The sequence below is a fragment of the Syngnathus floridae genome, chromosome 16, assembly GCF_059516105.1.
Source record: "Syngnathus floridae isolate MCC-2025c chromosome 16, RoL_Sflo_1.0, whole genome shotgun sequence".
Classification (NCBI taxonomy): Eukaryota; Metazoa; Chordata; class Actinopteri; order Syngnathiformes; family Syngnathidae; genus Syngnathus; species Syngnathus floridae.
In genome coordinates, this window is record NC_142428.1 from 3244257 (window position 1) to 3268801 (window position 24545).

The 24545-nt window shown below is 48.7% G+C and overlaps 4 protein-coding genes across 5 annotated transcripts; all 4 read left to right on the plus strand.

The window, feature by feature from the left end:
- The first annotated feature begins 76 nt into the window (after positions 1-76).
- rtf1 (RTF1 homolog, Paf1/RNA polymerase II complex component) lies at positions 77-5193 on the plus strand. 2 transcript variants are annotated; one of them, XM_088399701.1, is made up of 18 exons: positions 77-265; positions 1232-1342; positions 1422-1572; positions 1637-1835; positions 1931-2048; positions 2176-2287; positions 2375-2519; positions 2601-2778; positions 2851-2933; positions 3050-3137; positions 3215-3322; positions 3403-3480; positions 3546-3667; positions 3746-3803; positions 3878-3955; positions 4051-4152; positions 4215-4329; positions 4409-5193. In XM_088399701.1, the coding sequence occupies exons 1-18, from the start codon at positions 92-94 to the stop codon at positions 4513-4515; spliced, it is 2127 nt and encodes a 708-aa protein (XP_088255827.1). In that variant the 5' UTR covers positions 77-91; the 3' UTR covers positions 4516-5193. The 2 variants fall into 2 exon arrangements, with proteins under 2 accessions (XP_088255827.1, XP_088255828.1); XM_088399702.1 differs by lacking the exon at positions 77-265 and adding an exon at positions 782-943.
- Positions 5194-5376: 183 nt separating this feature from the next.
- On the plus strand, positions 5377-9725 carry golga5 (golgin A5). The gene is made up of 14 exons (XM_088399700.1): positions 5377-5734; positions 6278-6886; positions 6957-7163; positions 7244-7463; positions 7530-7653; positions 7722-7925; positions 8002-8172; positions 8272-8400; positions 8485-8583; positions 8738-8960; positions 9043-9142; positions 9221-9288; positions 9370-9446; positions 9514-9725. The coding sequence occupies exons 2-13, from the start codon at positions 6286-6288 to the stop codon at positions 9444-9446; spliced, it is 2223 nt and encodes a 740-aa protein (XP_088255826.1). The 5' UTR covers positions 5377-5734; positions 6278-6285; the 3' UTR covers positions 9514-9725.
- A 120-nt stretch (positions 9726-9845) lies between these two features.
- On the plus strand, positions 9846-20019 carry trip11 (thyroid hormone receptor interactor 11). Its single transcript, XM_088399699.1, has 19 exons — positions 9846-10277; positions 10717-10793; positions 11034-11144; positions 11214-11516; positions 11638-11706; positions 11798-11963; positions 12088-12455; positions 12523-12618; positions 12700-12897; positions 12977-15790; positions 15861-16001; positions 16102-16295; positions 16365-16528; positions 16618-16721; positions 16783-16882; positions 17392-17473; positions 17533-17647; positions 18696-18818; positions 18882-20019. Exons 1-19 carry the CDS (start codon positions 10139-10141, stop codon positions 19215-19217), a joined length of 5700 nt encoding a protein of 1899 aa, XP_088255825.1. The 5' UTR covers positions 9846-10138; the 3' UTR covers positions 19218-20019.
- Positions 20020-20152: 133 nt separating this feature from the next.
- fbln5 (fibulin 5) lies at positions 20153-24527 on the plus strand. The gene is made up of 11 exons (XM_088399704.1): positions 20153-20309; positions 20403-20457; positions 20704-20752; positions 20845-21165; positions 22215-22337; positions 22569-22685; positions 22942-23058; positions 23121-23243; positions 23343-23469; positions 23540-23735; positions 24099-24527. Exons 1-11 carry the CDS (start codon positions 20257-20259, stop codon positions 24258-24260), a joined length of 1443 nt encoding a protein of 480 aa, XP_088255830.1. The 5' UTR covers positions 20153-20256; the 3' UTR covers positions 24261-24527.
- The last annotated feature ends 18 nt before the right edge of the window (positions 24528-24545 follow it).

Sequence of the window (24545 nt, forward strand, 5' to 3'; positions counted from 1 at the left end):
CGGAATTAGGTCACGCAAAACACGTGCAAAACTCAATTCTCGCGATAACAATGACGTCATATTGGCGCGCATGCCCGATGGCGCCTGCTTAATGCCCCCCCTCGAAACTAACATAAGACGAATCCACCGCGGTAGTGGTGGTTTTAGCAGCTTAGCTTGGCCCACATTGCACGGCGTAACCATGGTGAACGTCAAGAAGCGGAAAGGTCGTGTCGTTATCGACTCGGACTCTGAAGACAGCGCCAGCGACGACAACTTAGATCAGGTGACGCGCCTTGCAAGTTGTCAACACTTTGGTTACGGCAAAACAATGTATGCTAAGTAGTTAGCTCATTTTGGCCTCGCTCTGGGAAGAGGGAAGAAACGAAAGTAGGCTTATTTTGTGAAAATTCGTCCACTGTGGCGCCTCAAAGTCAACTCAATTATTTTTTTGACAAGTTTCCCTCACTTTGTCCACATCATAACAAATAAGCTGTGCATGTCAACAGAAGAACAGTGCTAGCTCCATGATGCTAACGCTAAGGTGAAATTTTAAGCGGCTACACCGGACTGCTAATAATGTTAATATTTTCAGTGTGGTATTGAGTTTAATTGCATGTTTATCCAGCCTGTCTAAATATTATGAGCGAATTGGCTTGACTATGACATGTCCGCCGTGATGTTTTCTGCTACTACGACTGGTGCTGCTGATGGCGGCGCTTCGTCTTAAATAGCCAACCTTATCGCTCCGGTGACGTCACCGACGTGCTATTTTGGTGCGTTGTTGTCAAACAAGAGTGAGCGAGTTGATCGAGTCGTAATCTGTCAGAGCACCGTTTGCAGCAATGCCTCCGTTTATTTTAAATTAGTTAGCCTGTCAGCATAAACATCAACGATGGAGAGCAATTTAAACATTTATTCGATATCCCTGATGGGAGATGGGATCAAGTCACACAAGTCTCAAGTAAGTCGTAAACTTCCAAGTCCTAAATGAATCTCAAATTATTTTGGTTCGGGCAAGTCAGGCCATTCAATTTCACTCTTTATTTATAGAGCATGTAGAAAATAGCTGTACTACAATGTTGTGTATGTAGCGAAGCTCAAATAAACCATATTTATCGAGCACTTTTTTGCATCTATATATATTTAAATGTACCAGTGGATGAAAAAGCAAAATTCTTTAGCATATCGCCCCGCCCTTGGTTATAATTATATTTTACTCCTTACCCATCCTCACTATTCTCCCCCTCAGGAGCTGCTGTCATTAGCAAAGAGGAAACGGGTGGATTCCGGCGAGCAGGAGGAGCCGATGAGCAAACCAACAGCTTCTACTGATTCCGAGACGTCAGACAGCGATGACGAGGTAGGGCAGCCCATGTTTGTTCTGGCGTGACAATGGAAAGCTCTGGACGTGAAAGGGTTATTCTATTGCTTTGGTCTAGTGGACCGTCGGGGGCACTAAAGTCAAAAAGAAGGTAAAACAAGGCAAAGGTCATGAGAAAAAGAACGCCAGCAAGAAGAAGCTTCATAAGACGACAGCGTCGGGAAGCTCAAATGGAGACAGCTCAGGCGAAAGCTCTGCGCCAGAGGAAGGTATGTAAGATTTAAAACTCAAATATGATCGAATGGATTTGACGATGATCCACGTCTCTCTCAGGCGAGGTGTCCGACTCGGACAGCAACAGCTCCTCCAGCTCCGACTCGGATTCGTCAGAGGACGACGTCTTCCGGGACGGATACGACGACGACCTGATGGGAGACGCTGAGGACAGAGCGAGGTTGGAGCAGATGACGGAGAAGGAGCGCGAGCAGGAGCTCTTCAACAGGATCGAGAAGAGAGAGGTGCTCAAGAGACGGTGAGATGCCATGTCTTGTTTTTATCACTGCATGGGTTTTTAAAAATAAATAAATAGTGCATACGTGATATGCTAACTTGACGTGTTTCGAAAAGGTTTGAAATCAAGAAGAAGCTGAAGACGGCAAAGAAGAAGGAGAAAGAGGAGAAGAAGAAGAAGCACGAAGAAGAGCAGGAAAAACGCAAGCTATCTCAGGTTCAAGACACACAAGTGGTGAGGACCAAACCAAAGTGCTTTTCCATTTATGAACTTGAATTTGACCCTAACGTGTGAAGTGGCGTTCTGGATGATAAGCACCAAGTGTCGAAGCGCTCATGTTCCGTCTACTTGACGTCTGTAGGTGATGTCACATAACAAGGAACGGCGATCCAAGCGCGACGAGAAACTCGACAAAAAGTCTCAGGCCATGGAAGAGCTGAAAGCCGAGCGAGAGAAGAAGAAAAACAAAACCGGTCCGTGGCAACTCTCTGTCTGCAGATTTTTTAAATTTATTTTGTCTGTTTGTGAGGCACTAATGCTCCTTACGTTTCACCGAGCAGCAGAACTCTTGGCCAAACGCGAGCCCCTGAAGACCAGCGAGGTGTACTCAGACGACGAAGAAGAGGAAGAAGAGGAAGATGACGACAAGTCATCCGTCAAGAGCGACAGGAGTTCACGCTCGTCCTCCTTCGACGACGACGACGAGTGAGTTGAACTCCGGACCACCCTGCCGAGCAAATTCCTCTTTGCGTGTCGAGTACAGCACGACCTGACTTTATTCGACAGAAAAGAAGAAACGCCGCCCAAATCGCAACCCGTGTCTCTGCCCGACGAGCTCAACCGGATCCGCCTGTCACGACACAAGCTGGAGCGTTGGTGCCACATGCCCTTCTTTGCCAAAACCGTCACCGGCTGCTTCGTCAGGATCGGAATCGGGAACAGCAGCAGTAAACCAGTCTACAGGGTAAAAAAAAAAATAAAAAATCAGTTCTTGTCACTCAATTGTGGCAGAATCGTAATGTACTTTTCATACAAGGTCGCTGAAATTACGGACGTGGTGGAGACGGCAAAAGTTTACCAACTGGGCACGACGCGGACAAACAAAGGATTGCAATTACGGTATTTTGTCATCTTGCTTAACGAGAAAGTTTTGAATCACCAATGCAAAATTATGTTTTAATTGTGAAACCTGTATTTTTTTTTTTTTAATGTCATCCTGCCTTTGTGTTCCTCAGGCACGGCGGCGACATGCGCGTCTTCCGCCTGGAGTTCGTGTCCAATCAGGAGTTTACAGAGAACGAGTTCATGAAATGGAAAGAGGCGGTGAGCGGACGGCCGTGTAATCGATCCCCCCCGCCGCCACCGCCGCTTCATTCTCGCTCCGTCCACTTTGTATGCAGATGATTATGGCCGGCATGCAAGTGCCCACACTGGACGAGATCACCAAAAAGGAGCAGACCATCAAAGAAGCCATGAATTACAAGTTCAACGACAAAGACATAGAAGATGTCAGTCCATTTTTTTTCTCCCTCATTACCTCGATCGATTTCAAGTGGACTAAAACCATCATCGCTTTGTTTTGCTGCAGATCGTCAAAGAGAAGGACAGATTCCGAAAAGCGCCACCTAACTACGCCATGAAGAAAACTCAGTTGCTTAAAGATAAGGTAAAGAAGTCACATTACACGTGACTCAAATGACTCTGACATTTTTTATTTTTTCCCCCGCGAAGGCTATGGCGGAGGAAAGCGGTGACGGTGACAAAGTGAAGGTCATCCAGGATGAGTTGAATGAACTGGAGGAGCGAGCAGAGGCGCTGGATAGGCAGAGAACCAAGAACATCTCCGCCATCAGGTCTGAAGAATTTCCCACGTTTGTTCATCTTAACCCTTTCTCTGCATATTTGACACCGTCGTGTATTTGATGCTGCAGCTACATTAATCAGAGGAACAGAAGCTGGAACATCGTGGAATCGGAAAAAGCTCTGGTGGTAGGTGACCTCGTCGTGTGGGAGAAAATGCGTTCCGGCCACAGAGCGGCATCATTTCAAGCGTGTTCTTACAGGCTGAAGGACAAAATGCCAGAAACCAGCAAATGGACCCGTTCACTCGGAGACAGTGCAAACCCACCATGGTGTCCAACGTAAGGCTTCTTTGCTGATGCAACACCGCGACTGGAATATCCCAATTCCATATTTACATTTGAATGGACTCGTCACACTTGTGTGGTTCCCATAGGCCAGAGACCCGTCGGTGCACGCTGCCATTCTGGCTCACCTGAACCAGAAGTACGGCTCCGGATCCACGCCGGACCCTTCTCCTCTTGAGAAGAACAAACAGGTCTGACACCTAGTCTTTTTTTTTTTTTGGGTCACGTTTTTAACACGCTTCATTCACTACAGGGGCCAATGGACCCAAAGGAGAAAGACATAACCAAGCCAACCACAGACCTCTCCGAAGATTTATTCAAAGTTCATGATTTTGATGTAAAGATTGACCTTCAAGTCCCTAATGCAGGTAAGTGGGGGTAAAAAAAAAACTTTTTGTGCTATGCTAATGTACAATGCTAACCTGTGCCCATCGTGCCTTACTCCAGAAGCAAATTCTCTGTCGGTGAGCTCCAACGCGCTCCCGGTAAAAGACGGCGCCCCCCGCCGATCGCTCAACCTGGAGGACTACAAGAAGAGGAGGGGGCTCATCTGAAGATCACTGCACTGCATGAGGAACAGGCTGTGAAAGAGCGTGTGTGTGAGTTCATCGGGGCTGTGCGAGTGAGTGTGTGTGCGACAAAAGACTTTTTATCAGAAGAAACTGATCCAGACACGCTATTCTGTCCTTTGTTTATTTTTTTAAACGGTTTATCCTCTGAGGGTTTTTTTTCCCCCCGTTTTTTCCAGGAGAACTCGATGGCGCTGGAATACACTAATTACCACTCTGTTGTTTGAAGTTACTGGACACTTAAGTCTTGACCAGCAGTTTAAAAAAAAAAAAAAAAGACCCCTCTCACAATGCCCCTGTCCATGTTTGTCAAGTATCTCCCCAAATTTTAATGGAGCAGGTACTGTCGGGGACATTCTGCCATTATGTCACTTTGTAAATTCTGTGAAATTGGCCAGAAGTTGAAAAGAAAATGTGTTTTTGTTTGTTTGTTGATTTTTTTTTTTAAGAATGTTGCTTCATTCCTCTTGTATATCACGTTAGGTTATGTAAAAGGATTAAGAAAACAAAAGACAAAAACACCCTTGTCCTTAACTCCCAGAGCAGATTCTATTTGTTATTGATTGTCAATAGTTGGTTCCTGTATTGTTGTGGCATGCCATGTAAATATGCATTTTGGAGTGAGTTGAGGAGGAAAAAAATAAAAGAGGCACTGTTTCATAATTTTGTTCATTTTTTTTCTAAGGTTGTATGCTCTACCAGGAAATTTTATATGAAACACATAATAAACATTCTCTATTATGTACTGTCACCACAAATATGCACGTTTGATGACTTTTATGTTTAAATAGAATCAGGCATTGTTATGGCCACACGTTTGGGGTCCTTTTTGTTGCCCAGTTCCATGTCAACTGTGAGAGGAGATCTTTATTATTTTTTTCTTCCCGTCCGATGATTTTTTTTCTTTATTGCATCAAACTTTACGATTCTATTCGAACGATATTCCTTTTTAAAGCTTGTTGAAAAATCGCTCTATTATGATCAGGCAATTTTGTAGCTACCCTTGTTTGTTGTGGGGTCCTTGGAGTTTCCTTCCTGGTCCACGTATGGGTGATTTGTTATTTTTTCGATTTTTGTTGTTATCATACGATGTCATTTGCTCATTTTTACCCAAACGACATTTCGATAGCTTGTTCAACAATTCAATCTCGCAGATAACAAGGTAGCAGGAGACATTTTTGGACATTGGGGCTCGTTATAAAGGGTAAGCAACGTAGCTTGAGCCCGGCAGCTCAATCCCTTAGCGTTACACAAACTCGGTATTAAGTACAATTTTTGGTTTATTATTATAATTACCCCATTGTGGGATTAAAAACAAAACAGAATTGATAAAAATTGAAGTAACTACACTATTGTCAGAGTCTGAAACTGTCTGTTTTGGCTTTGCTAGGTAGTTTTCACCCAATAACTCTTATTCACAGACTGGTTTCTCTGCAAGGCATCCTAATTAATGTCATTTTGTCATTCCAAAAGATTACGTACTTTAGGGTGTGGTTTCATCTCGGAGAATAGTCGCGTTTACCCAGCAAAAACTAGGATAATGCTGTGCTACCTAGCCTTTTTGCTAAAACATCCTTGGATGCAGATGCTAAACGTCTTAAGACAACCAGAATAATGCAATTGCGATCATTTCAATGCCCAGAGAATGTTTCGTCATCATACTATAGTGTAAATATAAGTTTTTGTAATAATTTCAATGAAAAATCTGTCCTTCTCATTGTGGCATTTACTTTGTATTTTCCATCAGCAATTAAAATGTCCTGGTTTGCCGAGTTCGCCGGCAAAGCAGAAAACTTCCTGAATCAAGTCGACCAGGGGGCTGCCAGCGCCTTGAACAAAAGTCAAAGCAAAACATCTTCTCTTGCCTCGTACTACGATGAAGGTGGCGCGGCCGTCCATCCTGAATACAGCGCGGAGACCAGCGCTGTTTCTCAATACGCGTCAAGTTTCATCTCGTCAGCGGCGGACAATATTAAGAAAGCTGCGTCAGCTCCAATCATTTCGGTCCACAAGCAAGCATCGGGGAAAACGTCCAAGGCCGCCCACTCTGCCTCGTCTTCATCCTCTGGTTTTGTGAAGCGCAAAAAGAGTGCGCCTGACGTGGATGATGATATGCTCTTTGACTTTTTGAACAGCTCTGAGCCGCCAGTTAGTACCCGGCATGATTCTAAAAGAGATGCCGGCGTTAAAGCGATGGTCGCAGAGGCCAACAGCTCGACTCCGACGCCTCCTGCTGCTGACTTATTGCAGCATGACGTGTCCCGGGCGTCCAGCCTTGGCTCGCTTTCTGCTCACAGCATGAAAGCGTCAGAGGAGAGCCAGTCAGAGGAGAGCTCGACGAAAGAGCAAAGCCAAGGTCGGGCACACATTTTGTAGGAATCAAATGAGTGAACAATTTGACATGACTCTTTTTTTGGTCATCTCAGCCAGTCCAGACTCAGCTGAGACTGGCAACTCGGGCTTGCCTGCCCCTCAGGAGTCCGGCCGACTGGAGTCATGCGGTCCCCCGGAGGAGCCGCAGGGCCAGGTTCTGTCCAGCCTGCGTCTGGAGAACCAACTCCTGCGTAGTGAGGTGGCCTCACTTAACCAGGAGATGGCGTCGGTCATCCAGCGATCAAAAGACATGCAAGAAGGTGGGACTCATTTTTATTGGATGAATGCGTATGAATTGAAAGGTGAGTCCGATTTCTGACCTCTGTCGTCACAAACGCAGAACTGAACAACGCCCGGCTGCGTGTTGACAAACGTAGCGCAGAGCAATCTCAGAGCGACCGTGCGCTGCGGGGCCTGCGCTCGCAGGTGGATGACCTAAACGAGGCGCTGGCCGCCAAAGACGGACAGCTGGCCGTGCTTAAGGTCCGACTGGAAGAGGCTGACCAGCTGCTGAGTAGCCGCAGCGTGGCGCTGGAGGAGGCTCAGAAGGAAAAGACAAGGTACGAGCTTTTCTTTTTGCTCAGGTGCATTTCGACAAGTGTCTAGGACGCCATTGTGATGTGTAGGATCTTGGAGGACCACACGGAAGGCAGCAGCATGCACTCACAAGCTCTGGAGAGCATGCACGAAAGGCTGCGAGAGGCCGAGCAGGCCGTCAGGAGGGAACAAGACAATTTTCGACAAATGCAGGTGACGCTTTTTCATTTGTTCGATCGAAGAACCTTTGTCAATGAAATATTCCCGATTTATTTGTTTAGAGCGAACACACCGCCCGTCAGTCACGGTTGGAGTCGGAGCGGCAGAGCCTGGCCGAGGCATTGACCGCGGCGGAGAAGCGCGCTGTGGATGAGAAGCTCAGCGTGGACAACCTCCAGCAGCAGCTGAGGAGCGCCAAGAGCGCCGCCGAGGCCGCTAAGCACGAACTGCAGGACTACAAGCAGAAGGCCTCGCGCATCCTACAAGTGAGCCTCAACACCACCTGGCAAAAGAAAAATACAGGTCCCACTTGTTGAGTAAGGATGTGTGTTTCATGTCAAGTCCAAAGAGAAGCTGATCAGCAGCCTGAAAGAGGGCTCCGGTTTAGACTCGCTGGACGGCAGCGGCGCGTCCACACTGGAAATAGAAGAGCTCCGCCACGACAAGGAAATGCAGAAGGAGGAGATCCAGAACCTTCAAGGCCAAGTGCACTCACTCCGGACTGAATTACAGGTGAAAGGAAAAAGGAGTTAAAATGTTCCATGACCCAAATCTAGTCGGGTGGGATTCACTCCTCTTGCGGGGAACTTGATGTGTGGTCTCGACCCGCAGGATCTGGAGAGTCAGTCCCTCGCCGAGGCGGAAACGTGGCGACAGCAGGCGGCGCAGTTTGAGGAGGCGCAGGCGGCGCTGAACCGCGTCAAGCAGGAGCTGGAAGCTGAGGTGGAGCGGCACAAGCAGGTGGGAAAAGAGGTTGAGGACACAATGTCGTCTCAAAATGGCGCGCCTTTGGGGTTTTTGTCAAACTCTTCTTGTTGTTCGCAGGAGCTACAATATGTGGAGGAGGAGCAGAAACGTGCCAAAAGTACCCTGCAGAGCCGAGTCAAGGACAGAGAAGATGAAATTCAGAAACTCAGGAATCAGGTCGGTCTGACCACATGTCAGTCATGGTGCAATTTTTTTTTTCTTTTTTGAATAGTAAAACAAAGAATAAAAAAAGAGGAATAGCCAAACATTAGATGTAACCCAATTTTAATTGCACGTACTTGTGCATGCTTCATTTGTTTTTTCCTTCCAGTTGACCAACAAGACACTGAGCAGCAGCCAAACGGAACTGGAGAACCGCCTGCACCAGTTGACTGAAACGCTGATCCAGAAGCAGACCATGCTGGAGGCTCTGGGCACGGAGAAAAGCTCGCTTGTCTTCCAGCTCGAGCGCCTGGAGCAGCAGCTCAAAAACACGCAGGGCGGTCCGGCCACCGGGGGGGCCGCTATCAACATGAGTGGTGTCGACGGGCCGGGTAATCTGTTGCGCTCCTCATTTTGCCGACCATTAACATTGTTTTACCTTCAACTTTTTATTATTATTTTTTTTATATTCAGGGGCCAGACAGAGGAATATTCCGGTACTTTTCAGCAATGAAGAAAGTCCTGGTGTGTATGGGAAAGTGCAAAAAGCAGCCAGCACCATTGACCGTTTCAGGTAAAAGCGCAAGTCCTGAACCCTGGACTACATTACCCACAAGCCACCTGGGTATAATTTCTCTTTGTCTCATTCCAGCATCAGACTGGGGATCTTCTTGAGGCGCTACCCCATGGCCAGGGTTTTTGTCATTTTGTATATGGCGAGTATTTAAACCTTTCTCTTCGGGTGTGAGGAACTTGGCGTAGTTTCCACATGCTAACATTTTTACTGATTTTTGCAGGCAGTGCTGCATCTGTGGGTGATGATTGTTCTTCTGACATACTCTCCGGAAATGCACAACAGCCATCCCGACGGAAGCTAGGTGAAAATGTCCTCAGCAGCTGAACTGTATAGGGCTCTGACTTTTTTTTTTTTTTTTGCACATACAGACACTTGCAGATTTATTCTCCGACTTCCCTACTGACAACGGCATTACTTTTGAAGAGAATTACTGAGAGGTATTAAAATTTTGCGGTCTCATGAATGGTAATGGTTAAAAGCGGTTTCGTGTCAGGGCTTTCAGACTGCTGTCAGACTTCTGACAGATTGTATTTAACAATGTAAAAAGATTATTTTAATAAATGACCTAAATATTACAGAATCTTGTGTTTTTAATTTATATTATACAGCCGTATAGAAAATGGATAAATTCACAAATGACAGTTTTGCGTCACATGTGCTGGCTGGCCCTTTAAAAATGGTTGACCTCCGCGGCGAATCCCACAATGCACCGCGGCGGATGTGTCCACGTCACAGCTGACAGCCAGCCGGCCCCGTAATGGCTGCCGGAGCCTAGTTGGCAGTCTAATGAAGCGAACGCGTAAAAGCTGTTTTCTTATTAAACTATCGACTTAAGGATTTATATCCGCCTACATTTTTTTGTATTAACGGTTTAGCTTAATGTCCTAGGTCGCTGGTTAATAGAAGCTAGGCTAAGCTAGCACCCCCTCTTCCTCGGTCGCCCTCACCGAGCTTCTGTTTTGGTTCCACCGTGTTGTTGAGCCACCCCAAAACATGTCATCTTGGCTCGGCGGGATCGGCTCCGGCCTCGGCCAGTCGTTGGGCCAGGTCGGCGGGAGCCTGTCGTCCTTCACTGGTCAGATCTCAAACTTTACCAAAGATATGTTGCTGGAGGGAGTGGAAGAAGTCGGAGGTAAGTCGCCACATCATCAGCAGACCTTATCACTCAATCTGTAGATCTCCAATGTGTCAACACGTACATTATTTCTTGAACGATTTACGTCCAAGATAAAATCACATTCATCACTTGTAGACAAAAACATTTAGTTGTTTCTCAAAATTATGCAAATGAGTGAATCACGTGACCGCCCAATATAGTTTTCAATTGCCAATCTTGTTTTCCAAAGCAACGTGAGTTGTTAAATGTTTATTTATTTTGATGGTTGGTGACATATTAGCCGAGAAGTTCAATATATTGATTGTGTGTCAAGTGTTAAAGCAGAACTCACGTGCCCCATACAAACATGTGCAGAATGGAAATTCATGACATCACATGAGACATATGCGAATGTGTTTATTTCTGAATGGAAGAAGAAAAAAAAAAGATAAGAGTTTCTCTTGTTTCCCCACAGACGCTGCCACAGAGCTGCAGTTGTCCAACTCCAAGCTTGCGGACGTAGAGGCTACCTTGTCCTCTCAAAAATTTGAGGTTGGAATATTCTTATTTTATTTCCCTCCTCCTTGTTTGGTGTCCTGTTGGGACTTTTGTGTTTTACGATAAGATTATCATCAGGATGTTGACATGGGAGGAATATTTAGCGTCTCGTTTGTTTTACTAGTCAATTTGCTAACAGCCCGCGGACGTCTGACGAACACTCCTGTTGACTTTTTTTTGGTGATTCAACGCTCTGAAGACATATTTGTAACTGCCTTTTTTTTTTTTTTGCAGTGTGAAAGGTTGAAAAAGCTCCACGCCGAGCTGGAAGAGAAGCTGGAAGCCGCGGAGATCCAAAACAAGCAGCAGTCGGCCGAGTACAGGAAGCTTCTGCAACAGAAAGATGTAAGTTGATTGGAATCAAACAATAGTTACTGTATAGCTGCAAAAAAAAAAACATCATCTGTCATCTAGGTGGAGATCAGTCACCTGAAGGCTCGACAAAGCGGGCTCCAGGAGGAGGTCCAGAATCTTCAGAGCTCTGTCCAGTCCGCTTCTGCTGCCCCCGTGTTGCCTGTCACCCTGGCCTCTTCCAGCGTCGTCACCACGGCGACCTCCTTCCTTTCCCAGTCGTCTGCGTCCCACCACCATCACGGTTTCCACGGCGACGACATGGATCTCAGCGAAGTCATCTCGTCCCAGCAGGAGATCAACCGGCTCGCCGCCGAAATGTTGCGACTGGAGGCGGAGGTGGCGCACTGGAGGCGTATGTCGCAGGTGAGGAGGATGATGATGAAGTTCAGTAGATGCTTAGCTAGGAAATATAATTTAAAATTTAAGTTGAAATATTAAATTTAATGCCGCTTCTGAAGTTACAATTTTTGAATTGCTCCTTTAGGCATCGACATCAGCGGGGGCAGGCAACTCCGACCAGAGTGACATTGTCAAACTTCAAAGAACTGTTAAGGTAAATTACTTTTTTTTTTTTTTTTTCCATCTCAGCGAACTACAAAACTGGTCCATCACTTTCAGACTCGACATCTTGTGTGTCTTCATAGGAACTGCGAGACAAGATAAGCCACGAAGTGGACGAACACCAACACGAGCTCGCCGCCCTGCAGGACGCCCAGCGTCAGAAGATATCCGACCTCAGCCGGCGACACCGGGAGGAGCTGGCCGAGTATGAGGAGAGGATCGAGGAGCTGGAGGAGCAGCTACAGAATGGTCTGCAGATGTTTCTACATGTATATGAAAAGAGTGCATAGCAAATCTGATCAAACTGGTTCCTGTGGTCTGTAACAACAACAAATATTTTGATGTCAACCAATCTCCAAATGTTCTTCTCCAGGCTCCTCTCCAACTAGCTCCCCATCAAACCCCTCCAAAGAGCTAGAACTGCAGACCACTGTCGCTGCCCTGCGCCAGGCCGCCGAGGAACGGGAGGCGCGTCTCTCCGAGCTGTCCGCCGACCTGGAGGAGGCGCAGAAGCTCCGGGCCTCTCTGCAGTCCGAGAGGGACGACGCCCAGGAAGAGAACGCCGCGCTGCTGCAGAACTACGCCCGTCTTCAGGCCTCCGTGGACGAGCTCCAGGGGCGCGTCCGGGAGCAAGAAGGCAAGGCTGTGCTGAAAGCTCAGCTGGAGCACGAGATCCAAATGCTGAGGGACAATCTCGCCAGTGCCGAAAAGGAAACGGAGCAGCTAAAAAGTCTGCGTGAGGTAAGCCAGTCCTTGGTTGTCTGCTCACGATTAGTTTTAAATTTGTGTCAATGCTCTCACAAATCAGGCAGAACCTGAGGAGGTCGAACATGCTGATATCTTAGAACTGAACACGGTCATCGGCACATTAAGAGAAGAGAAGGAGGCCCTGGAGCAGGAAAAGGTGTGATGATGTCATTTTTGTGTCAAGGACATTCGTGCCATTCCTAGAAATTAACGGAACAACTCTTGTCCCCTCTCAAAGCTCACTCTGCAGCAAAAACTGAGCGCGGCCCAGGAGAAAGTGGATAGCTTGGCTCGACCAGCCGAAACCGAGTCGACGGAAGACCTGAAGGAGGCGCTAGAACGTCTCGAGAGGACTCTGAAGGCCACGCAGGAGGAACGTGACACCCTGCTGACGGAACTAGAGGAACTCGACCGGCAAAACCAGGATGCAACGCAGGTCTGACCAAATTTGGCCAACTTAGAAAATATGAATTTATCTCTGAACTGTAATTTGTCATTTTCCCATCCTTTCCCAGCATCTGATCTCGATGAAAGAGCAGTTGAGGAAGTCCGAGACCGAGCATAGCGCCACCAAAGACAGGACTAGATCGCTTGAGCAGGAGCTGGAGGCCCAGAAAGAGAAGACCAGCCAGAGTGCGTTCACGCTCAACGACTTGCACATGAGCAAGCAGCAGCTAGAGGGCGCTGTCCGGGACCTGAAGGACAAACTGAAACAAGCTCAGGACCATAACAAGGAGGCTCGCAGAGAAATGTCAGAGCTGAAGAAGAGCTTGCAGGAAAAAGAGGAGCACTTGTTGGCGGCAAAAGAAGAGCTTAGTCAGACCCAAAGGAGAAAAACAGATGATGCTGAGCTGGGGGTGAAGGAGAGAGAACTCTCGGACCTTCGACGAGAGCTGGAGAAAGTGACGTCGAAGGACTTTGAGCTGAAGATGGAGAACAGTAAGTTGAAAGAGGCTGTGAGGAAAACGGAGGACTCGTTGAAGGAGAACCAGGCGGCGACGAGCAGGACGTTGCTGGAGAAGGACACGCGCATCGAAGCCCTCAAGCTGGAGAAAGAGCAGCTGGAGCGTGAGCTGCAGCGGACCGAGCGCTCGCTTGCGGAAGGGACCAAACAGTACCAGCGCACCGTCGAGGAACTGAGCCGGGCACACTCCATGGATGCCTCGGTGCTGCAGAAGGAGCACGAGCGCGCCGTCAAGCTCAACCAGGAGAAGGACACGGAGATCGCTCAGCTACGCCTGGACGCCGAGCAGATGGCGGCCGACCACCGCGACACCAACGAGATGCTCGCCATCACCGTCGCCGGGCAGAAGCAGCTGACCGACTTGCTCGAGGAGAAAGACGAATTCGCCGAGACGCTGAAGCGGAACGCGGCGGACGAGCGGGCCGAGCTGGAGACGAGCGTCGCGGCGGCGAGGAGGGAGGCCGACGCGCTCAGACAGGCGTTGGAGGAGAAGGACAGACAGCTGGCGGGAATGAAGGAGGACAACAGCCACTTGAAGGAGGAGATGGACCGGGTGCAGGATCAGCAGAGCAGATCTCCGCGCACGCTGGACATCATCACAGAGTTGGAGGCTGAGATCACCCAGCTCAAGTCCTCCAGAGGCGGCCTGGAGGAGGAGATGCGGGATCTCCGGCAGAGGCTGGAGGAGCAGCAGGTGTCGCTCCTCAGCTCTCGAAGCGAGCTGGAACGGGCCACGCTCGACTTCGAGAGGCTCCTCCAGGCCAAGGACCAGGAGCTGGCCGGACTACGGCAGACCTTGGAGAGTCGAGGTCCCGCCGAGTCGCCCATGGAGCAAGGCGACATCATACTGCAGGAAGACAAGACGGTGTCACTGAACCAGGAGAATGGCAACGAGAAGCACGACCTCTCCAAGGTGGAGCTGGAGCGCTTGGTGAAGGGCATGAAGGAGAAGGAAACGGAAATCAGCCAGCTGAACGAGAAGAACCTGTCTCTGACCAGGCAGCTGGACCAAATGGCGCTGTCTCGTGATGAAGTGGGCAAGCTTTCCCAGGTGATCTTGCAGAAGGACCTGGAGATCCAGGCCCTTCACGCTCGAGTCACCATGGGCGGTGGCGGTCAGGACATCATCTTCCTCCAGCAGCAGCTGCAGGCCTACGCCGTGGAGAGGGAGCAGGTCCTCGCCGTGCTCAACGAGAAGACCCGGGAGAACAGCCAGCTCCGCTCCGACTACCACCGCCTCATGGACATCGTGTCCGGCAAGGAAGCGGCGCTTCTTAAGCTACAGCAGGAGAACCAGCGGCTCTCCAACGCGGGCGACCCCTCGGGGAGCCAAGAGATGTTTAAGGAGACCATTCAGAATCTTTCGCGCATCATCCGGGAGAAGGACATTGAGATCGACGCGCTGACGCAAAAGTGCCAGACGCTGGTGACGGTGCTGCAGTCGTCGGGCGGAGACGCCGGCGGGGGCGTGGTCAGCAGCAACCAGTTCGAGGAGCTGCTGAAGGAGCGTGACACGCTCAAGCAGCAGGTGAAGAAGATGGAGGAGTGGAAGCAACAGGTGATCACCACCGTCAAGAACATGCAGCACGAGTCGGCGCAGCTTCAGGAGGAGCTGATTAACCTCCAGGCCCGGGTGACCGCCGACGGCGACACCGGCTCCCAACTCTCGGTGGACTACGCCAGGCTCATCCAAAGCTACGAGCACAAGGAGCAGCGGCTGGGGAGCTTGAGTGTGGAGCTGGCCCAGGTCCAGCAGACCCTCAGTCAGCTCAGCACCACCAAGGATCTTCTCCTCGGCCGTCTCGACCATGCATCTCCCGAAAGCACACCTCAGTCGAGCGCGGTCGACGCCGCCAGCCAAGACTTGACTTCCCTTCAAGCTCGGCTGGCCGAGCGAGAAAACCTGATCCGGACCCTCCAGGAGAACAACCACCGACTCTCCTGCTCCGCCTCAACTTCCGAAAGCGACCAGAAGAACCACGCCGCCGAGCTCCAGCAGGTCCGAGCCAGCCTGGAGGCGCTGCAGAGGTCGGTCCGTGATAAGGATCTGCTCATCAAGACCAAAGGGGATCAGCTGACCCGGGTGGGCGAGACGCTGCGCAACCGCGAGAGCGACAACGAGGTGCTGAAGCAGGCCGTCACCAACCTGAAGGAACGTGCCCTCATCCTGGAGTTGGACGCCAAAACGCTGAAAGAGGAGAACGAACGGGTGGCGGCGCGCTCGCGGGAGAAGGAGTCCGAGTTCCGGGCTCTGCAGGAGACCAACATGCAGGTGTCCATGCTCCTGCGCGAGCGGGAGTTTGAGCTCAACGCCATGAGGGACAAAGCCACCACCGTGGAGAAGATGCTTAAAGACAAAGAACAGGTCAGCCCACTCACTTTCCAGAGAAGATTGTGAATTGTTTTTAAATATCTTTTTTTTTTTTTTGGCACAGGGTAAATCGAGTGAGCTCAATCAACTCCTGAACGAAATCAAGTCCATGCAGGACAAAGCCGTGGCTTTCCAACATGAGCGGGACCAGGTGATGATGGCGCTCAAGCAGAAGCAAATGGAGACCACCGCCTTACAAACCGAGGTGTGGATGTTCACTGTACTTGAGCCGCACAAAATAAAGAACACGATAATTCGAATCATAAATTAGGCACACCGACAGCAAGTTGTTTGCGTGTTCACAGCTTCAGCACGTGCGGGACAAAGAGCAGCGTCTCAACCTGGAGCTGGAGAGGTTGCGCAACCACCTGCTGGAGATCGAGGACTCGTACACGCGGGAGGCTCTTGCCGCCGAGGATCGCGAGACGGAGCTGCGGCGGCGTGTGGCTCTCTTGGACGAGCGGCTGGCCACGTCCTCCAGCGCCGTGGAGAGCGCCAGGTCGGGCCCATCTGACACGACGCGAATCGATCGAAGCGAATCGAGCTTTTTTTTTTTTCGTGCTTGTAGCCAGCAGGCCAGCATGCAGGTGGAGTCTCTGCAGGAGCAACTTAGCGGCGTGCTGAAGCAGCGGGACGACGCCCTCCTGCAGCTTGGAACCTCCCAGGAGCAGGTCAAGCAGTATGCAGTTTCACTCTCCAACCTGCAGATGGTGCTAGAGCAGTTCCAACAAGGCAAGAATCCGCTTCTGTCACGGTGGAAACGAATAATAAGCCTTTCATCAAAATCAAATGAAAAGATTGAATCCTTTTCTTCCTGTTAGAGGAGAAAGCTATGTACTCCACCGAGCTGGACAAGCTCAGGAAGGAGAAGGAGGAGTGGCGGAAGAAGGCGGACAAGCTGGAAGATCAAGCGTCTGCCCTTCAGGTGCTTTCAATGGCTTCACGGGAAAAACTGAAGTTAAAGTAAAACGACGCTCACGTTGCAGATGAACCTGGACGAGGCCAACGCAGCTCTGGATTCGGCGTCCCGACTCACCGACCAGCTGGACTACAAAGAGGAGCAGATTGAGGAGCTGAAGCAGCAAGGTGAGGTCACGGGATTGGACCACAAAACCATCTTTGTTGTCCCTTCACCGCTGAGGGCGCATTTCATTTCACACACGTTAGCAGCCAATTTCCATAATTTGGTGTTTGGGCCACCTTGAGAACCGAACCTCGCCCCTATTGCCTTTGGCCTTTCCTACTACCAACAATAAAGTTATTTACTTCTGGCTCGGAATAAAACAAACCATCCAAGGATTTTTTCCAACATCACATTTGAAGGCCTTCTTGTGTCAGGCGCAACTTTCTCTCTCGTCATTTGTTTTTCAACAAATCAAGGATTTCCTCCGACATCACTCATGAAAGTCGCCTTGCGCCTGGGCCAATTTTTTTTTTTCCCACGCTTTTGTTTAGTCTTGAATGCAACATCTGATAAGCCTTGATTGGTCGTGTTATTGTAGACCTGCTTCACCAGCTCATTTATTTACGTTTCTTATCCACCTATGGAACATCTATAGAATGTCGCCGTCTGCTTCACGTGTGTGTGTTTGTAGTGGACGTGAGACAAGAAATGTTGGACGAGGCCCAGAAGAAGCTGATGAACCTGTTGAACAGCACCGAGGGCAAGATTGACAAGTAGGTGAAAGAAATAATGCTGATAATAAATTCATTTAAATTGAATTTTGTGTCCCCAGGGCCTTGATGCGTAACCTGCTTCAAGGTTACTTCCACACGCCCAAGAAGAAGCGAATGGACGTGCTGAGGCTCATGGGTAGCGTGCTGGGACTCAGCCCAGAAGACGTGGACAAGGTTAGCGGCTAATTGAAAGCGCTTTCGGCTTTAAGTGAATGACATCATTGTGGGACGCTTTGCGCGGCGGAATAACGCCGCTCCTGTTGCGACTCGTAAACTCACGAGCGTGCGTGTGCGTTCAAACGGCTCTTTTATTAATGTTCCGTTAATTTACACAGTATATATGAAAGTTAATGTGCTTAAAGGGGAAAAAAAAAAAGTTCAGTCAGTTTGAACAGGATTTTTTTGTTGTTTTGAAAATTCTGTTTGCGGACGCTGTGAAAAAAAAAAAAATGAAGTTTAAATTGGGTAACGAGAGGGTCATAAAATCAAACGAGGCCTGAAGGTTTGAAAATCGCTGCAGCAAGCTTGAAACACGCATTTAGAAATGTAAATTAGCTTTTTGCGGACTATAAGAAACCCTGAAAACTTTTAAGATAGTCGGGGGGGGGGCTTTTCTTTCTCCACCACGAAGTTCTGGCAGCTGCCCCGAGGAACCCTTCCAAGCCTCCTAAAGGGAAACAGATACAGCAAATTGGATTACTGCGCCCCCAAAGACAAAGAACATTTTTATAGTCTTGCACTTATGTCATCGTGGGTCCCTTGCCTCTTTTTTTTTTTTTTTTTTTTTTACGCCAATGTCCCCTTCCGCTTGTGTTTACATCGCTCTTACGGAATCACAGAGCGCTCTAAGTGCATCCAGCTGCGAGCGAGCTAGCTTGCGACGATGGGCCAGGGAGAATGACAGCGTGGTGAGACCGCTTCCTCTTGCGGAGACGTGCCGAGTCAGCAAAAAATGCCCCGCGGATTTAATTATGCGGATGGGAAGGGGGTGAGGTCCATTATGTCTTCGGCAACTTGTCTTGCCGCAACATAGCTGCTAGATTTCAGCCCTGTGGTTTTCACGTGAGTTCACAGTGCTACCAAATGAGAATTACAATCTGCTAGCTTCGTGCTAACCCACAATGCAAAGCACCATTGACATGCTAATAATTAGCATTGCTAGACTCCATATCGCCCAGTTTTAGTTATTGCTGATTTTGGCATATTGCCTTTTGTGGTCCAGATGCTGGACGAGGACACGGCACGCGGCGTGACCGGCTGGGTGTCGAGCTGGCTCGGTGGCCGAGGTGCCCAGAGCGTCCCCAACACTCCCCAGAGGCCCACGAGTGGGCAGAGCTTCAACACGGTAAGAAGAAACAACGCAGTAATGTCACTGGACATCTTCTTGATTTTTTTTTTTTTGTCACAGTCCTTCTCAGAGATGTTTGTCAAGTTCCTGGAGATTGAGTCGACGCCGTCTCTCCCTCCGCCCAAGCTCCCCATTATGGATATCAAGCCTCTGAGCGCCGCGCCCTCCAGAAAAACTCAGACGAGCGGCGCGGCGCCCGGCAAGACCAGCAATCCCTTTTTGGCTCCGCGCTCGGCCGCCGTGCCCTTGCTAGGCACCGGCGCTGCCCACTCCGGCGGGCCGGGCGGGCATCTGTTGATGAAGTCCATCTCGGACACGTTGCCCACCTTCACGCCCGTGCCTGTGTCAGCCGAGGCAAGCGGTGGCGCTGTGCTCAAGGACTTGTTGAAGCAGTGAAGAAGATGACGTTTGTTCTATGCAGAATGAATCAAAGTGCTTCCTTATAAAAATCAGAGACACGAGAAAGAATTTAGGACTCTAAAAATTGCCACAATGAACCTTGATGGAAGATATCCTTTCATGAGATGCCAGCAAAGACTTTTGGGGCTGAATTTAAAAAAAAAAAAACAATAGACTGCACAACAGTTGTTAAAACCAAAATAGCAATTTTTTTCAAGGCTTTTTCGGATGCGAGAAATTCCTCCCCAAATAATACGACTAAGGGATTAAATTTAAATTTTGAAAACTGGTTTATTCGAATGAACCACATTCACAATCTACCGTGAACGTTTGAAAGGGAAGGAAAGCACCTTTAGGTTTCTCGAACGGGATTGTTTCTCAACCCAAGTGACCTTGTGAACATCTCAACCTCCAACCCCCCCCCCGTTTTTTTTTTTTTTTTTTTAATGACAGTGATGTCAAGCATTATGTGGCTGCGGTAACCCGCACAAACTACACAACACGCGTCCGACTCATAAAGGGCGTATGAAAACAGTTTTACTCTTACACAGTTAAACATGTTTATTGGGTGGGATTGTTTTTTTTTTTAATTTATGGGCACTTGTTATGAAGTGAGACATCCAAGTGCCTGTTACTTTGTGCAAACAACTTTGCAAATAATCAGGAGTGTATATGCTTGATAGGAATATTTATATTTACAGACTCGTTTGTACATTTATCTTCATGTAAATTCGTCACATTTTTATTGTAAATTGAAGTAACAAGAAAAATAAATAAATTAAATAGAAGTTGGTCCGCCCCCTAGTGGTGGCGCAGCATAATGTGAGGGGGGGCGTCTCTTTCTGGTCTGATGGGAACCAGCTGTGGACTGAAGCAGGGGGCGGGAGGCAGAGCAAAATCAACTTTTTTTTTTTTAAAGAAGTGGCGACATTAGTAGCGACTCGGTCCACTTTGGGGAGGGGGGGCAGTGGTCTTAGCTGACTGAGGGGGGTCAACGTTTTAAGGGTCGTCGAAGTGAAGGGAAGCTTGGGAGGAAATGAGAAACACACTCGGTGACATACGTGGCTTCACGCTTTGCTCCTCTACAAGGTTAGCATTTTTTTGTTTTTTTAGATTAATAGATATTTGCGCAATGCATCCTAAAAGTAAACTCAACCAAATTGGATTTCTCTTCTCTTGTAGGATGGTGGCAGCGCTGCTATTTATTTTGCTTTGTATGCAGTCAGCACACAGCCAGGTAAGAACTTTGAAGAACGTCACTCAACAAGGCAACCCATTCCACACTGTCAACATGATCCAGTTGGCAAAAGTTTTGAAATTGCTGTATGTTTTTCTCCAAAGCTACTTTTTAATCTACTTTTCATTCATTAGAGCTTAATATAGAGAATTGTATAAGAGCTCAGACGTGTTAGCTGCTAAAATGAGTTTTGTGCAATTTAAAGTGGATTGCAAAAATCACATCACTCCAATTGTGTCCACACAGACGTGCACAACTGGCTTCCGATATGACCGCAGGTCAAGACAGTGCATGGGTAAGTGTTCCTGCAAACATCAAATGAAGGAGAAGCAGCAGTAAAACAAGTCCACAAATAAGTTAAAACTGATCAATGTGTCCTTCTCGCAGATGTGGATGAGTGTCGGAGTCTCCCGGACCCCTGCAGGGGGGACATGAATTGCGTCAACCAGAACGGGGGTTACCTGTGCCTGCCCCACGGCCTCTACAGCCAGCCTTTTGGGCCCGACACCCCGCGGCAGCAACCCGACCCGGTGTACCCGGGGCGTGGGGGCGGGGCTGCGGGTGCCGCCGGAACCGGGACAACCGGCGGCCAGCCGGACAGCTACGTGCCGGCCCCCCCGAGGCAGGCCGAACCCAGCTACCCGCAGCTGGGCTTCCCGGTGCCGTGCATCCTGGGCTACACGCTGGCGGATGACGGAACCTGCAATGGTGAGTGCTTTTATTTTAATGTGAAGTGTTTTGGTACACCGATTCCCTATTCCAGGTGTGTCTTTTAACATGTCACTAAAAAGCACCCCTTGTTTGGTGTAAATGACGGCGTGCCAGCCTTAAACATGAAGTCATGTTGCCGTATTTGTATTGCATAGAACAGGCTCGCTTGTGTGTAATGAGCCAATCAACATGGCCACCGCCCCGCCGCCGGTGTGTTATGATGTCATGACGCCACCTACAGATTTCCTGTCTGGACGTGGAACAAATACGGCTTTGACGGGCGCGGCGGTGGAATTTTAGTGGCTCGTTATCGTGCTAATGTGGATGTGAAGAAATTAAGGGAGATTGTTGCTACATTTAGGACAGACAGTACTTGCCAGAAATTCCTGCACTTTTATTTCAGGGCTTCACTTAAAAGTTGTAATGACTTAATATGAGCTGTGGTGAACGTATATTTGTACATCACGTCTTATAGCTACTCCTGTAATTCCTCTCGACTCCTGAAGGGCAGCACGGGGTCCCGCTTATCGCCGGGCCAAGCCGCCTGAGCAAACAAGAAGCCCTCTCTGACCCCTCCCTTCGCTTCCCTCCGGCCCGGTAGATTTTTGTCATTGCCTCTTAAGGAAGTCGCAGGAATTGTGCACGTAATCGGAGCGATCTGTTAATGCGGAGGAAAAACAATATGGGACTTGATAGCTGACAGCTCCGACCTGGAATGTTGTTGAAACAAAGGCCGGAGGGTGGGGGGGTGCGGGTGGGGGGGGGGGGGGGTGGTTGGGATATTTCTGGGGTTACTTGGAAGAAAGTGAAACAACTCCTATGGAATTTTGACAAAAGCTGCTTTCACACAGTCTACAGAAAAATCATCATGCACAACACTAATTATCTATTTTTAATTACATCTTTAAGGAGTTTCATTTGTTATAAAAATTCAAGCCTTTCATCAGGCACGAAATGCTGCCCTCTGCTGGTCAGTGCATCCCTTTTAGGCCATATTGAGTACTACTACTACTATTTACTCCATTTTGTGTTTTGTCCTCTTTTAGACATTGACGAATGCGAGAGCAACTCCCACCACTGCAACCCCACCCAGGTGTGCATCAACACAGCGGGGGGCTACACTTGCTCCTGCACTGAAGGCTTCTGGCTCATTGGGGGCCAGTGTCAGGGTGAGTTGCTCTTCATAGCTCAGAGAAGGTCCATCAGGATGACATTTTTTCAAGCTGCCAAAATTGAAAAAAAAAACTGTACTAAACCTCCAAGATACGTTTAAAAAAGGGAAACGACGCCCTCTTGTGGTTACTTAATGCAAAATCTGATTTCTTGCCAACTCCATGATTACTGTTTGAAACAACAGGATGATTAATTCACACCACGTGTCCTTACTGTGTTTTTTACAGATATTGATGAATGTCGCTACGGTTACTGCCAGCAACTGTGTGCCAACGTGCCAGGCTCGTATTCTTGCTCGTGTAACCCGGGCTTCGTCCTTAACCCGGACAACCGTAGCTGCCAAGGTGCGTCCGCTTACATCACGTAATTCCTTGTAACCAGAGACTGAGCCCACATGTGATATTTTATGATACCTTTTAAAAATATATATATTTTAATCCCAATCACACATAAAGCCAAAGATTGTGATGTGTCCTGGAGGTCTCCAGAGAATCTTGCGCAACTTTAACGACGTGCAAATGCACATCATCTGTTTGGAAACATCTCCAGATAAAGGAGAGTTCCTGGAATTGTTGCATAAACTGTGTTTGTGTGTGTTAGATGTGGACGAGTGTGCGGATGAGCCTTGCAGTCACGGCTGCTTCAACAACCACGGCTCTTTTATGTGTAATTGCGATGAAGGCTTTGAGCTAGCGGCCGACGGAACTTCCTGTAACGGTAAGTCCAAATGCATCGTAAGAAAAAAAATGAAATTAAATTATTTTCGTAAATTCCCGCAGATGTGGACGAGTGCAGCTTCTCCGAGTTCCTGTGCCAGCACCGCTGCTTGAACACGGCGGGCTCCTTCAACTGCATCTGCCCGCCCGGCTACTACGTCTACGAGGACGGCCGGAGCTGCGAAGGTAGCGTCCGAAATCTCCGCTTCCAAAAAAACCACATGAAAAGCCGCTCCGATGTTTGAACTGACCCCGAGTGGTGTTGTCGTGTGCTTGATTTTGAAGATATCAATGAATGTGAGAGTGGTAACAACACCTGTACAACAGAACGAGTCTGTTTCAATTTCCAGGGAGGCCACACATGCCTGGCTCCTTTACAGTGTCCGCCTCCTTACGTTGAAGTGGGCGACAAGTGAGTGCGGCGCCGCAGCTCTTAAAGTAACGCGGCGTGGCCTTCACACTCTCCTCTGTGGTGTGCCCAGTCAGTGCATGTGCACGGCGGGCAACCCTGCGTGCAGGGACCAGCCTTTCACCATCCTGTACCGACACATGGACCTGTCGTCCGGACGTAGCGTGCCTGCTGACATCTTCCAGATGCAGGCCACCACACGCTACCCGGGCGCCTTCTACATCTTCCAGATCAAGTCGGGAAATGAGGGACAAGAGTTCTACATGAGGGTGAGGAATACGCAGCAAATTCCCATGTCCTTAAAAAAATAATAATAATAATCATTGCGCTACAAAAAACCACCAGCAGATGGTGCCAAAGCTTCACTGTTTGGCTATATTGTACTTTTTTATGGCCATTTTTTTTCCACGTAGTTCATCTAATTCGTATCTCTCCAACTTTAATATATTTTTAAAAATCCATACCATCATTGGTATTATTTATATCATTCCTCAAATTTACAGTTTTGCCACCATGACACATTTTTCACCCAAATACAAAAAGATTCTAGAAACTGCAAATATTTAGTTCGATATGCACGTGATACTTTGCAAATTAGATTTTTTAACCCAAATTTGGCTTGTGTTGAATAGCAAACCAGCAACATGAGCGCCACGCTGGTGCTGTCACGGCCCATCAAGGGCCCGCGAGAGGTGGTCCTGGATCTGGAGATGGTGACGGTCAACAACGTCATCAACTTCCGCGGCAGCTCCATCATCCGACTGACCATCTTTGTGTCGGAGCACCCCTTCTGATGCGGCGTCACGGTCGGGAAGCAGCCTGACGGAACGCGCCCCGCCCCGCCTTAATGGGCTCTTAAGGCGGCAAGATGGACGCTCTAGCGGGACGCGTCCGGTGTACAATTTCTGCCATCCTCTTCTTCGAAGCACCGCAAACGTTGTATTCTCAGCACTGCGTCTTTTTCACTTCAGATCAGCTGTGAACAAGACCTTTATTGTGTATCATCAAATATGAATTATTGATTACAATAAACGTCCGTATGAGCCGGCCACTGAAACCACCGCGGCGCCTTTTTGCTT